General features: G+C 30.1%; 1 protein-coding gene across 10 annotated transcripts in view; it reads right to left on the minus strand.

Moving 5' to 3' along the window:
- Positions 1-2,670: 2,670 nt before the first annotated feature.
- The window catches only part of LOC111618480 (rho-related BTB domain-containing protein 1-like), a 153,950-nt gene continuing 140,164 nt past the window's right edge, over positions 2,671-16,456 (minus strand). For 9 of the 10 annotated variants that reach the window (XM_023360022.1, XM_023360028.1, XM_023360024.1 and 6 more), the window contains 3 exons: positions 8,783-8,901; positions 8,463-8,705; positions 2,672-2,885 (listed from right to left, as the gene is read on the minus strand). In XM_023360022.1, the coding sequence (XP_023215790.1) occupies positions 2,733-2,885; positions 8,463-8,705; positions 8,783-8,901 (515 nt within the window). In that variant the 3' untranslated portion in view covers positions 2,672-2,732. Of the gene's footprint in view, positions 2,886-8,462; positions 8,706-8,782; positions 8,902-16,456 lie in introns of all 10 variants that reach the window. The other variant, XM_023360031.1, reaches the window with a different exon arrangement.

Here is a 16,456-nt window from a genome sequence, read left to right on the forward strand (position 1 = left end):
TGTACAGTTGACTAATCAACAGAGAGTTATAATTGGGATTAGTATGTATCATGATAGTGTATTTCTTAATTTAGTTTACAAAATATCAATACATGAATGAAATATAGCATAACCATTATAAATATATACAATATGTAATGAAAAGAATAATCTCAATCCTTAATTGAAATTTTTAATACAAATGATAATCATTCAGTTTATCCTGCTCTTAAATCCTGCTCTTTTATGAAGGTAAAATTAATATAATCATTACATCATCATACAAAAAGAAAAAAACAAACAAAAAATGTTTTTTAATATTAAGGTAAAAATAAAGTAAACATTGATAATTTGCAAACAATAAAACCATTTGTGTGTGTATATTTATATAAACAAGTCAAAACATTCAAAACACAAGATATCTACAAAATTATTTAAAATAAATTAAAAATATTTATAAGCATGTGACTTAACATAAAACTTAAAAATATAAAATACATATATACAACTTATAAAACCTTAAAAAACAATCTAAATTATAATACATATTTAAACCAAATGTTTAAAATTGTTTTTTTCTTTTTTTTAATTTCATCCTGGAATGTACTAAATTTTTCTTTCTAAGATACATCATAAAAACGGCACAAAAGGGAGTGTATTGTGCTTTTTCAATATATATGTATATATATATATTAGCCAGAAACTACTTCCAATATGCTTGGAATATATATATTTTTATAAAATATTTATTTTAATTTTATCTGTCAAAGAATTAAGATTAGATAAAGAATAATAATATTACTTGATATTGCTTTCAGCAGTTTATATCATCAAAACATTCAGCACGTATTATATACAATAATATATCACAATTTATACAGTTATTTTCCAAAAAGCAGATTGTTAATATTTTTTAAATCATTATTTTTAAAATTTCCTTGGATCAATTTAATTAAAACATTTTATCTAAAATATTTTTGAAAACAATTTTTAACATGTATTAATTATTTTCATTATAATTTACATAAGGAACTTAATTTAATTTATTGCTATGTAAAAAGTAATTTCTTCCAATAAAAATATATGAGAAAGAAATTTCATTTCTCAGGTTAAACTTTATTAAATAAAAGTTTTAAAAATATAAAGGAAGGACGTTTATTTATGGACAAGCACAATTAGTTAAAACTAGTGCTATTTAATGCTATATCCTAATAGAGAAAGTGCAAAGAAATAATAACTGTATAATAGATAATCTTTAAAATTGATAATATTAAAAAATTATAATTTTANAAAATGATAAAATATAATAAATATTTCTAAAATTAAAGGTCAATTGATAACACTGTGGCTGTCCACCATTTTGTTGTATAATTATACTGTTTATAGAATAAGAACTCCTTTCTTCTTTCCCATAATTCTTCCTTCTGCTTTTAACCCTTTCTTGTCATGTGACAGGAACTGTAATATTTGTGGGTCCTGATTGGCCAATCTAAAAAAGGAACAGGACAGAGGTCCTGCCCAAGGAGACCGTTAGACAGAGGTGAGGAGAAAGGACACTTTTGGGTTCGCCACGAGAGAGAGAGAGAGGTCACACGAGAGCAACTGGAAGACTGTGTATAAGGCAGAAGGTGAAAGAGAGAAAGGGCCAAGATAGCTAAGATAGGAATGGAGACAAAGAAATAATTGGGATAGCCGTTCCGGAGAGTTCCAAGGAACCACCCACCTCAACAATAATAACTGCTCAATGTTCAATAATAACTGCTTTGTCCCCCTTTGGATGCAAACGGATCGTACATTCACCATGCACGAAATGAGAACCGTCAATATTCACCCAGTTCAGGACCCACAGATCTAGCTACCGGTAGATTTCCTAACTAACCTTCCTTCTTTTCTTGTAGTATAGTTATTAGGTTTAAGTTTAATTATTGGTTTCTTAGTATTAATCAGGATTGTATGTATATGTTAAATTTTTGTCGCAGGAAGATCGAACGAGAGGGGAGATGTTGTAATTATATCTGTATATAAGTGTCTCCATGACGAGCATTCTGTTCTCTGTCGACTCATTCGAATAATAAAGCAATATGAACTTTTTTTGTCATATTATCATGTGTTTTACAAACACAGACTTTCACAACACAAAGGATTTTTATTAAAAATTATTATAATGTCATCAAAATACAATAGTAAAAGATAAAGGCTGAAAATCAGTATATGAAGAAAAAGTAAACTTAAAGACTCCAGCTATTTTTTGAATATTTATTTAGCTACTGTAATTCCTTAATAATTAATTAGCCTTAAGTAATTTAGCTAGAGGTAGACTGTGTTGTTTTGCATTGATATTAAATTTAATTTAGAATATTCTGAAAGAAACAATTAACCAGAGCAAAACTTGAACCTATAACTCTTGCTTACAAATATGTTGCCAATTACACTACCCACACCTCCAACCAATTTTTGCTTCAGGCCATACATTAATAACCATACTGTTCACTCATGATACACAAAGTAAACTTAATACAGAATTTATCAATTACTACTAATTAGAAAAATTATGGAAAATAAAATCTAAAGAACATACCTTAATTCAAATCTTATTTTTTTTAATAATTGCTTTTTATTGCATAAAATATTTCATTATGTTTGTTTTTTTATTTAATGTATGTTAAAAACCATTTTCTGTATAACTTATTGTTAGTTTTTCATTTTATTATTAAATTGCTTAAAGATAAATACTGTTATATTTTGTTTAATATTCACCAAATAGGAGGCCAGCGATTTCTGTTCAAATATGCTTGATTCTCAGGATGGAGGTTTCTTAAGAGTTTTGGTGTTTTTCGACAAATATCGTTGTAATTAACGGCAATATGGTAGAGACACCAATCTGCCAACTGATCAGCATTATGCATCTAAAGAAAATAGAAAATGATGTGTTTAAAATAATAAAGTTATATTTAACACATTTCATGGGACTTTAAATATTTTACAATTTTTTTTTTATAAATCTAATATCTTAAAAGTAAAATTTTTTAATTAGGTATTATGAATTCAAATAAAGAATTAACTTTTATTCAAAATAAAAAAGTTCCATGTTATATTTTTATGAGGTTTTTAATTTTTTTAAGTTAACAAAAGATATTTTAATTGCTATCTTTTTACATCAAATATATGGTTTATACACTCACTGCCATAAAAATTAGTGCACTAAGAAAGAGTTGTCTGAATTAAATAAAATTGTGCATGTGTGAGTGCAATGGTGATATAAATAAGTAATTACAAAATGAAAGCAAACGGATCATTTATTGCAGGAAAAACTACAAATAAAAGGAGGTTTTAGTACCCTGTTGGGCCACCTCTAGTATGAAAACATGATGTGATACAAGTGAGCATAGAGGCATACAGGTGATGTATGGTATCCTGCAGCATCTCAGTCTACAATTGCTTCTCTAGTTCAGCCAAACTCCTAGACTGTCCAACTTGGTGTCCGAGATGATCCCAGACATGTTTGATTGGTGACAAATCAGGGAAGTGTGGTAAGTGGCGGAGGCACTCCTGTGACACCTCTGCTGCATGTGGTCAAGCATTGTCTTGTTGGAAAGTGATTTTTGGAAGCTCTGCCATGAGAAGCAACACATGGCTGCAGGATGTCACTAACATACTGCTGGGCTGTCATGATCTCTTGGATCATTACTAGAGGTGACCGGCTGTTGTGTGTGATGGCATCCCAGACCATCACACCAGCTGTGGGGTGATGTGCCAGCCACTCCAAAGTGTAGGCAGGATTGAAACAGTCACCACAGGGTCCCAGACATGAATACAGCCATCGTCAGTGCTCAATCTGAATCTAGATTCGTCACTATAAATGACCTAGTTCTAGCCCACCACTGGCCAAGTGGTCTTCTGTTCCCTGAACACTGGGAGTTCAGTCATAGGTTCGCGCCTCACTCGAACAGACTGGCTACGTGGAGTTTTCTGGGTTTTCTCCACATCTGTAATGCCTAAATAGGGGCCAATTTCCCTTAAAAAGACCTCTCGGAAGGCACCCTCCTAGGCAGATCACCCAAGTGTTACATTGCCATAACTAAACAAACAAACAAACATGACCTAGTTCCATTCCATTGCAGTCCAATCTCATTAGGAGTGACATCACTCCAAATGGAGGTGACGATGGGTGGCAGTCAATGGCAGCACACTGGCCACTGCAATACCAAATGTTCCTCACCCAGGTGCCTCGAAATGGTACAGACAGATACAGGGGCCTGTAATGATGGTGCTACCTGTGGACGATATGATTGGGTGTCTGTTTGTCAGAGGACGAGCACTCCTCTCAAGTTTGTGGTTTGCTGAGGGTGTCCAAAGCCTGGGCACTGTGTATGCGAGCTCTCTCTCGTCCACTGATCTGAACACCTCACATTGTTGTCAGAATGGCCTAGATGGCAAGCTGTTCAGTGAGATGACCATCCACTTCTCTCAACCTAATGATCTTTTCCCTCTCAAACTTGGTTAATTGTTCATATGCAGTGACGTGCCATGACATTTGATGATAAGAGATACTGTTTCCATAAAAATTTTAAACAAATACTGGAAATGACAAAAATAAACAGTTTATTTATTTTAATTCTAAAATAGATAATTGACATGAAACAAAGTATAAAACTTTTAATTATTTTTTATAAACTAACTCTATTTGGCAATTTTTTCCACAAAGTCATTAATTACTTTATCATAAAAGTTGCTTGTCGTTGATTGAATCAAAGTATTTAAAAGCTCTGCTAGTGATTGTCATCACTAGCAGATCAATACGGTACTATCTACGAGTGCAAAGGAACACTTTGACTGAGTGTTCCTTGCAAATGTATCAATTTGCTTTATGGTTGAAAAACTGTGCTCAATACATGCACTCGTAGATAGTACCGTAAAAATTAATGATATTAAATCATATAGTTCTTTTAGTACATCTTTGTTCAGATCGTCATTAATTATAATATTTTGGTTGATTCATTTCTTCATCCAAGTTCTCTATCTCAGGTTCAGGAGGTTCAGCACCTGTATTGGCAACACTTAACAGCAAAACACTCAAATCAATGTAAAACTGATGATACATGGTTGGAATATAGGTGAGGTGCTTAAGATTTTCCAACTTGTTTGTGTTAAGACCAATTGGTACATTATATTTTGACTTCAGATTTACCAGTCTCTCAAAATTTAAGGTTTTTTTTTAATTCCTCTTTTGCCTATATTTATAGCCCTGAAATCTTCATTAAGAAAATGCTTCACAAATGTGTTATTTGGATGTTTGGTTTCAAACCTGAAACATCTTACTTGATTAAAACTTAGTAAAAGCTTATCATCAGTAAATTGTCTTTTGTTTATTTGTTTTAAAACAAGTTCAAAACAGAAAAATTTTGATTGTTTCCTCTTAGTTACAAAAAATTACTTACACTTTCTTGAATCCTTTATAGCATGATGACACCAATGATCTGTGTGGTAGATCTGCTTTAAACACTTTCTCTTCTTTTCTACTGAGATAAAAGCATGATCTGATGGTAAATGTGTGTGACTGCTAACTAAGAATCTATGTTCAATGGCTGGAACTGGAAATTTTTTGCACACAAGTTTAAACTAGACTGACATAATAGTCCAATCTATGTTTTGACTCCCACAGTTGTTGGCGAAAAGAGTTTTCCTTGAAAATAACCAGACTATTTAAAATCTTTATTAATATGCTTGCAATTTCTTCACTGCCCTGTTTGGCAATATTTTCTGTACATGTAAATATACCCTTTATCTGCATTACAATAATAAATGCCCAAATTGTACATTCAACCTTTCCTTATTTAAAATGATTATTCAATAAGTGTTGTGTTCAAATTAATACTATAAAAAACAAGATGCTTCTTTCACTATAGTAGCTGCTGCTAGGAACTAATCCTATGATGGACAAGGTTAATAACTATTTTAAAAGTACTTTATTGTTTTCACTTTCCAGCACACTTATTTAATGATCAGACAATGTTTTTGAACTGCTTTACAGATCAACTTCAGGTCTACCTATACATTAATGTATCAATCAAAATTCAAACTGGAAAATATACAATAATGTACAGATGACCTAAGAAACAAACTAGATTAATGTTCCAGAAATATTAACAAAAATACATTAATGTATAGGTAAATTATAGAATTTCATCAGATGGCAATTTCATTTAATTTTCAAGTATAGTTAGATCTGAAGTTGATCTGTAAAGCAGTTATAAAACATTTGTCCAATCATTAAATAAGTGTGCTGGAAAGTGAAAAGGTTGTTTGCATGATATTGTTTGATTATTTTCCAGTTTGAATTTCCTTTTTCTTATTATATTTTTGATACTTGATCAAAGCTGCAGTTTGGACACAAGTCCCTCATCAGTTTGACCTGTATTACAATACAGTCGACCCCCCTATAACGTAGCGAAAAAATTGTAGCAGTATTCGTATAAAGTGACTCATAAAACGTCGTCGCCAACTCCTGTCATGACAAGATTGGTCGAATCTGGACCAATAGTGGACGAGCAGCCGAACTACTTTCTGCCATCCAGCGCCACGCTACGGAGAGTTTAGGCGGCTAAATTGAGTTTGCTATCATCTGTACAGCATTATATATAAATTATATATAAATTAGGTACTGTACATATAATTATATATTAATTATATATAAATTAGGTACTGTATATATAATTATATATTAACTTAATTTATTGTAACTTTATTATAATTATATATATGCTTTCTGCCGCCTGGCAACACGCTACGGAGATTTTAGGCTAGTAAGTTGAGTTTATTATCGTCTGTACAGTATGTAAATTAGGTACCGTAAGTCTAATACAGCACTAATTTTATACATTTCTTGTGAAAGAAACATTTCTTATTCAACGGCCATAAAAATTATTTATATTAATGATGTCTCCAAAGGTCAAGTTATTTTTCTGTGAAAAATTCGTTATCAGAAATCGCAGCCGCCGTTTTGTGCGCTGTTCCGCAACGAAAACAAGCTTGAGCAATGGCATAGTTGAACGGTGCACACTCGGTAAGTAATCCTACAATTTTTTGTTTATAGCATAGTTTATATGGATTATTCCCAAAAAATTATACGTGTTTTGGAAATGTTGAGTGGAATTAGTCTAGAATCGGTTAATTTTATAGAAGAAAACCTTTCAAACAGCCTTAGTCCGTAAACTTCACACATGTCAGGCTGCGATTGGCTCATATATTTAATGATTCCTACAACGTAAAATTCGAATAACGTAGAACGTATCTAAGCGTTATAGGGGGGGTCTACTGTATATACATTATTAATTTCAATAAGTTAACAATGCAATATTAAAATATTCTACATACATATGCTCAATTTCTTCCAAGATATTGACTCCAAGTGATACATACATTTTAAAGTTTCATTAAATATCTGTTTTAAATCTATGTCAATTATTGTTAAAGAATTTTTAAATCTATTTTCTATTTGGGATATTGGATAAAAGGATATTGATAATTATTTTAACAGATATAAAAAAAAATCAAGCAACTATTCAGTTAAAGCTGATGTATCTGGTAAGAATTTATGAAATAGTAAATACTGATCTGTTTTTACTAATATTTTACCAATACCTATTTTAAACTTTTTAAGTTTAAAACACTAAACAAATTTTAAATATTACTGTTTTTTTTTTAACAGTTTTATTAATATTGTATTTATCATAAGAACTGAAGAAAGCTGGATGCATAAGAAGGATATACTTTGTCATTGTGTCATGTATTGCTCTTGTTTCAATCTTTAAAAATGGTAATTTAAAGACTTAGATAATGTTGATTAATAAAATATTTTTCAGCTGACTTTTCATTAATGATTTACATAAAAGCTTCACTTATATTGACAAGTAATCTTCTTCAGTAATATATATCAAGTGGAAGAAATGCTATGTTAAGAAATTATGTCATTTACAGAAAGTTATTATTATATTAAATTATACTGAATCTCTTTTATTAGTATTTGATATAGAAATTAAAGTATTTTACTGATATTTTCTTATTTATATGTTAACATTTTGACTTTTTATAATTAATAATTCTCTAGAATTTCAATACTTTTATGTTAAAAAATTACATATGTAATTAACTTTTGTGTTTACATCTGTTTTTTGCAGAGATAAAAATCATAAATTTTTTTAGTTATCACAAAGATAATTGGTTTTAACATTTGTTTTATTTATCACATAGTAATTAAATAAACAAACATAATTAATAAAATCTGAAAGTAAAAATCAATAATTCACCACTTGTAGCTGAAATAATATTGTAATCATTTATTTTAATGTTACTATTTAAAAAAAATAAATAAATTTTATATTTTCAGTTTGAATTATTGCATTGGTTAAAATTTGCACACACTAAACCTAAGTAAAAATTTCAATAAATAATTTTGAATCAAAAGTTATATGAGGAACAAGTACCTGACAAGGCTCGAGTAATCTCAAGGTATGTTCAGTGGTATCAATTCCTGTTTCAGTCATTTTCATCAATTCAAATACAATATGTTTTTCGACCAATGCTACTAATCGTGGTAAACAGAGCCGATTTGCTAATTCTAATAAATCTAAACAGTTATTTGGTGTGACAGATGCATCAATGTTATCAGTATAGAGATAAACCAGCAGCTGATAAAAACAGTCTTTAGCAACACCTGGGAAGTGTACCTGAATAAAAAATTAATAACTATGTGAAAAATATAAAATAATTAATTAATACAATTTATAGCTGAAATATTACTTACCACTTTAGCTGAACTTTCTCGAAAATCACCACGAAACATGGCAGCCATCATATCACAACGAGCCATTAGAAGTGGCCTATGAGCTGAACATAAACCATCATCCAACTGGAATACAACATCTAAAAACAAATGAATATTTCTTATTTTTTATATATTAAACCCAATCTTTTTCATTTTAATTCAATTTAATTAAGCATTTATAAAAAAAAAATTTCTGAAAATTTTAACAATTCAAAACATTTTTAATTATAAAAATAAAAATTCTTGTTTTACTATTAAAATTATGTTAACTATAGTTTATGCATTTAATTCACATGACAATTAGTCAATTATTTCAAAAAATAAACACTGTAAATTTGTGACAGTGTTTATTTTTGTGTGTGTTTGGAAGATAATTTGAAAGTATTTGTGGCTTATATGCCAATTTTAAATTACAGTCACAAGCTAAAACAACGGTTCCCAACCTTTTTCCGGTGGCAACCCCTTTTTATAAAAGCCAAGTGTCCCGCGACCCCGATACAATTGAAAAAAGCATTTTTAACAAGGTAATTAAAAAAAACAACGAAATTAGTTTTTTTAGTATAATTTTATTTTAAATTATGCTTAATAATTTAACGCGATGGTTGAAATTGCATGTTATTAACCAGCCTCAAAATTCGCGGGTGAGNAAATTGTCACTTGTAACGGCTTGATCTTGTAACATGTTACTCCCAGCCATACTGCTGTCTATGCATATACTTCTACTCCGGTTTTACATCACTTACATGTCTTTGTACCTTTTATTGTCTTGTCATGTTTTATTTCTGTATTGTACTGTTCTGTTATGTATTGCATTTGTATTGATTTGTTTTTATTCTGTATTCTGTAATACTTAGGTTTGTTCTGTGTATCGTATTATTATTATATTTTACATCACTCTACTGTATTGTCACTACTTTGTCACATATCTTTATATATCCTGTATTCTACCTTGGTCATGCTTAACGCGACACCAAGTATGTACGCTGTACTTTAATAAATAATACTGACTGACTGACTGACTGACTATAGTGAATATATATTTTTTTAATTTACTGTATAAGTTGGCAACCCCACAGAAAGCCCGTCGTGACCCCCTTCTGGGTCGCGACCCATAGGTTGGGAACCTGTGAGCTAAAACAAAAGAACATAAATGGTTTGAACAAACATTAAATTCATTGACTTGCAACAAAATTCTAAAAATAATTGATGATGTGTTACAAAATAAAATATTAAAATAAGTGAAACATATGATGAAATTATGTTTAAAAAGTTACAACAACATTTTGAACAAAATTAAACAGAAAATATCATCATCATCAATATTAAATTACAGTGTAACCTCAGTATATGACCTTAATCCGTTCCTGATGTTTGGACTTATACCGAATAGGACGTATACCGAACCAACCTTTCCCATAAGAAGTAATGTAAAAATGATTAATCTGTTCTCATGTTAAAAAAAAATGGCTGGCTTGAAACACCTCGCTTTCCTGGCTAGTTCCTGCTTGATTTTTCATGAGATCAGCATGTATCTTTTTAGCTTTCTCGCAAATAATTTCTTCTGATACGCTGTCGCCAGCACACTGTTTTTCAGTTATCCAAAGCAAAAGCAATTTCTCAACATGATCTAATGTCTTCGATCTCTGTTTAGAAATTGTTTTAACCCCTTTCGCAACGTTAGCAGATTTAATAATGTCTTCATTTTTCACGATTGTCGATATCGTCGTTCTCAGAATACGGTATGCAACAGTTAAAATCTCGAACACTCATGCCACCTTCATATTTCTCAAAATCTCTTTTTTCAGTTCCATTGTGATTCTAGTCATTTTTTTAGTTTTCTGTTGCTTTTCATTTGCCTTTTTGCAATTCATGATTAATAAAAATAATAACATTTTACTTACAAATTAAAATCAGAAGAAATTTAACAAAGTTATAAACTGTGGCACCGCGAACATCTATTCTGGTCTAGTATACCGATAGTACTACTTGTTCATAGATGGCGCGTATAATTGAATTAAGTCGTATACCGAGCAAAATTTGTTTCGTCCAAACAGGACATATTCTAAGGCAGACATATACCGAGGTACCACTGTACTTTCTGTTTACTTTTTTCTCAGTTTATTTTATAATTATTACTGTACACAGGAAATTAGTCATAAAATAAAAATGGTAAATTGTATTTATTTATTTTTAAACTTTATTGACACAGTTCATAAACATATGCAATTACATTACAGGGTGAACAGATTTCTACAGATTTCTAATTTCCCATGATAGCATTGGAAGTCATGATCAGGATCTCACAAATCATTTCTGCAGTGAAATTTGCAAATAAGTCTCTTCAACCTGCATGTTAAGTGATTTCATTTAAAACTAGTATGAAATGAGACTGCATATACCAGCCATGCATTTTCACAAACAGTAAATCTACTTTTTGTGAAAATATATGTAAAAAGCAACTTTTGTCAATAAAGTCATAATGTTGTATACATATTTATCAGATTCAATAAAATGGTAAATCAAGAAGCTGAAAAACTTGATATTTGGTGTTGAGACTAAATGACTGGGATGAGCATTGAAATATTTAGCCAACAGTGATTTCAAGTTTATATCAACAATTCCAGAATAACATTAAACAAATACAAGAGAAACAAGATCATCTAAGGATTACTGCAGCATATGGTAACTATTAGTTAGCTTTAAACTTTAGTTGAATTTGATTGCTGAAATTTAATATTTTAGTATCATTTTTGAATATGCCATATATGTTTCAATTACAAGAAATTACATTAGCAATTCCTAACTTTTTCAATTTTCTTAAAAATCAACTATAAATTTTATAGTAGGTACAGACTATGAATGTAACAGCTATCAGTATTAATTGATTATTATTGATGATAAGTAATTTTCAAATAATTGATATAATATGATCAATAATGTAAAACAATCAAATATTATTGTTATTTTTTATTAACATTTTATAAGTTAATCAATGCAAATGCTCACTAGAGAAATTAAAAGGTGAGAATTTGACATTTAGTGCTCTGAATAGCAATTTCTATTTCAGAATTAACCAAACTCATGTTGAAATGTCAATCCTCCTTCATGGATTGAAAATTACTTTGCAGTAACACAGACTTTGCTTAAACTAATAACACAGCAACAAGATTTGACTGTAACTGGTAATTGTCAAACATTGATTTTCTATTACAGTAAATATTTTTATTTTTAATCATAACTAATATTGTACTCTTATGTTATAAAATAAAACAATTTTAAATTTTAAATAATTTTATATAAATATTTATAAAAATGAAATAGTTGAATCAATTCAAACACTTCCAAATACCAAGTAAAACTTTGAGTAGTTAACTATAAAAATATATTGACAGAAGATCTATTCCAGTCAATTTTTCATTACTATATGTTTATTAAATATTTAATAAACACTATAACAATAATATTTAATATTTATTTAAATTTTATTCCAACATAATAAATTATATTAACTGGATAATACTACAGTAAATCACACTCTAAATAAATAATCTTTGTAAATCCAGTATGAGATTTAATTTAACTTAAAAAATATTCTGACAAATGTTTTTGATCAATACTGGTCTTCTTCAGGTCATTTAATTCTAAAATTGGAATGAATTGTAGAATGCATTACAAAATTTTAAAATTATTATATAATATTATACATTGTGAAAAAATATAATAAAACAATATAAAATCTTAGAGGAGTTTGATAAAAGATTATTTACTACATATCAAATGCATTAATTAAAAAATTAATAAAAATTATGAACACTCAAATAATGATTTTTATGCAATTTGATTGGTTATTTTAAGTTGGATGATGTTGGGTTTAAAGTATTGCCAGGTGTACAAAGGGTTTTTCTCTCTTGTAGTTTATGACCATAGTTCTCAATCTGTGGTCTGTGGAACATGGGTGCTCCGTGAAGCCACTTCAAGTGTTCCACGAAAAAATCAAACATACAATTAAAAATTGTTGCAAAAGAAAAATCAATACAATGTAAAATAATTTTTGTATGGGAATATAATCAGCAAATGACAATGACGTCATATACTAGACTGAGGGCACTCTTGATTTCAAAATAGTTTGTCACCACCTGCTTTAAAGGTGATGTATTGTAAGTGTTCCACAAAAAAAATCGCCAAAGTTTAGTGTTCCCCAACTTCAAACAGATTGAGAACCATGGATTTAAACATCTGCCCTTAATTTCAGATTTGTAAATTTTCAATGCTTGTAGTGTTCTGAGGTGATCAGAGTGCTGGGATTGTCTGATAAAAATGGCATTTTTGAGATCTACTTGCATATTATTCTCAGAGGTATACACTGACAGGGCAGTGGTGTGTTTTCCATGTTCTATATTATACTGATGTTCCAATAGCCTCTTACAGATTGAACATTTGGTGGATCCAATGTATTCAAGGTCTTTTTTGAATCCTCAACATATTCCAATTTTAGAATGTAAATGACCTAAAGAAAAGCTAAACTTGCATATTTAGTGAGTATTTCATAAAATAAATTTGTGACTGTGAGATTAATTCTGTAACTATAGTGTCACTAGTTGTAAATGTCATGGTGTTTATGTTATGCTGTGTACAACTTCATGAGTGATTGCCATTGAGGTACTGTTAATGAGTGTCTGATCTTCTGTATGATCTAGTGTTTCTGTTGTGCAACTTGGTATTTGATTTTGTGTGAATTTATCATGTAGTATCTATCTGTATGCTGTCATGTCTGTTTTGAGCTTTGTAATGGTGTAGTAAATATGGATGTTGAATTAATTCATTTCTTGTGTCCACATCATCCATTGGTATGATGCTTGGTGGTCAATAATGTAAGGCCCCGGAAATAGTCAAAAAAGGATTTAAAAAGAAAAGAAAAATGTAAAATTTGTTAAGTTAAACTGCAAAGAAAACAAGTTATATAAGTGTCGAGTTGGCGTCACCAGACTTTGACATCGTCGCTCATAAAGAATAGCAGGAAAAACAAAATTTTAGATTAAATATTTCCCTTTTAATTAATTTTCTTTAACTTAAGATGCAATAAAGTAAGATGAAGCAAAAATGTAAAGAATGGGACATTAACAAAGCACGATCATAGTTGAGAGGATGGTGTCGAATAAACCATCCTGGGCAGACCTTTCTCGCAACCTAATCTGGTCTCAATTTTCACCCAGAGACAGGTAAGAGACCAATGGGGTAAGGAAAAGCCCAACCAATTAGAAATAATGTGATCCCAAGGAAACTATAAAACCTTCACCATCAAGGATGAAAGACTTCCTCTCGAGTACACTGTTGTGATCATCACCCTCTTCTCTTGGTGCTTCTGCTTGTCGCTATCTCGTGTTACTTTCTACTCTGAACTCTAACTTGCCATCGTCCCGGGGCTCCACCACTGCGAGACAAAAAGAAAACCACTGGAGACATCCAACCGCCAGGACAGCGATATCTGAGATCTTGTCAATTGTTTGTAAGCATAATCTTCAAAAAAATAAACGGTTTCTTTGTGAAATACTTGTCTTTTGCTGCCTCTTAAAACCACCACTCACATACAAGTAGCCCCTAGTCCATCCTGACAAGAGGGAATAAAATCCCCCCTAATCGGCAAACTTACAGTGGTGTCCAAGAAGTGGGATTTTAAGTCCCCAATCTCCACCAGGTCAGGCAATCCAGTAATTGGAATTCCCACTGAAGCATGTTGGCTGGTTTGGTATTTGTTGACCATTGTATTTGTGATGCAATAGCCATCCCTGGGTCAGTGCTGAATTCAGCACTAATAGATTTTTTTTGAATTTGAGCCTCTGCCTAACCCATATGTATAGTCCTTGTAAACCAGGACAATGTCTATACCAGTATCATACTGTGAACAAGTAACAATCATTTTTTGTTTTCTCAACAGAAGTGAGTAAGGAAAAGTATGCTTATAAGTAAGTAAGGTATAAAGTAAAAAGTAAGGTATGCTTATATACCTAAAACCAGGTGTTTATAGATCAACTGCTGCTTATAGGTCACTTTTTGCTTCATTTCTCCCCATAGACTTTACTGACATGGTGGCCTTACTGAAAGTTTATGCTCCTATTGGCATTGTTCAATGGTTCACTAAAACTACTAAGCTCTCTCACCTTAATTTAACAAGGCATTGACTAGTGAGAGAGTTAATTATAATTATTAACAGATTTTTTAAACATAATGTAAACTGAGGTACACTCACTCAGCAGTATGTAGATCAAAAAAACACAACACCTTAATTTGCTGAGAAAAATTTAATGAAAAGTAAACGTTTTCAGCAAAATCTGTTGGCCATCATTCGGTGATTTGCGCCGAAAAAATTGAAATATATAAGAGCAGATTGCATGATGCATGCATTAATTCTAGAGATTTGAAAGGGTTGCCTTCGGCCTGGAAATACTTAATCAAAGGATTAGAGAGCTCTTAATTTAGTGCCTTGATTTTAGTATTTTTTTTGCAGAATCTCATATAATGTATTATTGTATAACGTTTTAATATTTANCATTTATATATATATATATATACTTCATTCGTTATTTTATTTTATTTGTATTTAAATTTTTTGTTCTATTTTGTTTATACTCGAATATCTTAGCCTGATGATGGCCAATAGATTTGGCTGAAAATGTTTACTTTTCATTAAATTTTTCTTAGCAAATTAAGGTGTTGTGTTTTTTGATTTTTCATAATGTACACTTTGCAATTTTTTTTAAAACCTTTCCTTACTGAAAATTTATGAAGTTAAAAATTCTACAATAAAAGGAATTCTAAGCAAAAACAAAGAAAGAACATATTTTAATATTTTATTTTTTGGTTAATAATTAAATTATTCAAAATATTTAATTCAATAAATTCTTATTTATAATAAAAAGGATAAGTATTTATATAAAATTATTGATTCTAATAAAAATTTGATTAATAATTGTTTCTTAAATTTATTCATAACAATGTTAGTATTTTTTTATATATTCTCAAACTTCTGTACAGTTTGTATTTTATACCAGTAATATTGTAATGATTTAATATTAAAATTCATGTACAGTATCCCTTGATTAACACAGTTAATTAATCACTCAATGCTACCAGGTATATTAAAATTGCATTAATCAAATACAGTGGCGCCTTGGTACTCAACTGAACAATTACTACCCACTAGAACAAATTTATGGTTAAGAACAAATATTTTTTATTTGCAAATTAGTTACACATTTTTATCATAGAAAACTTTTATTACAGATGAAATAAAAGTTTTCTCTAATAAAAATGTGTAACTAATTTACAAATAAAATGAAACCTTAGAGCTGTATGCCTTCATCAGACAAAATTATACTCAATCCAATTTGTATTTTTTCACTTAATGTATGCAGAATACAATCATCATGTTGGTGACACACTAAGTTTGTTGCTAGTTCACAAATTATTATTTGCTGATTTTAACAATTTTTTCTTGAAATCTTTATCAACAGCTTTTGGGAACATCATACATTTTGTATCCTTTATTTCAGAATTTTCCAAACTAAACTATCAAAACCACATTTGACATGCCTGACATTTAGGAGCATCTTCCAAATACAGTCGACCCCCCTATAATGCAGTAGATACGTTCCA

Source organism: Centruroides sculpturatus, unplaced genomic scaffold (genome assembly GCF_000671375.1).
Source record: "Centruroides sculpturatus isolate CEXI.00-Female unplaced genomic scaffold, Cexi_2.0 scaffold5, whole genome shotgun sequence".
Classification (NCBI taxonomy): domain Eukaryota; kingdom Metazoa; phylum Arthropoda; class Arachnida; order Scorpiones; family Buthidae; genus Centruroides; species Centruroides sculpturatus.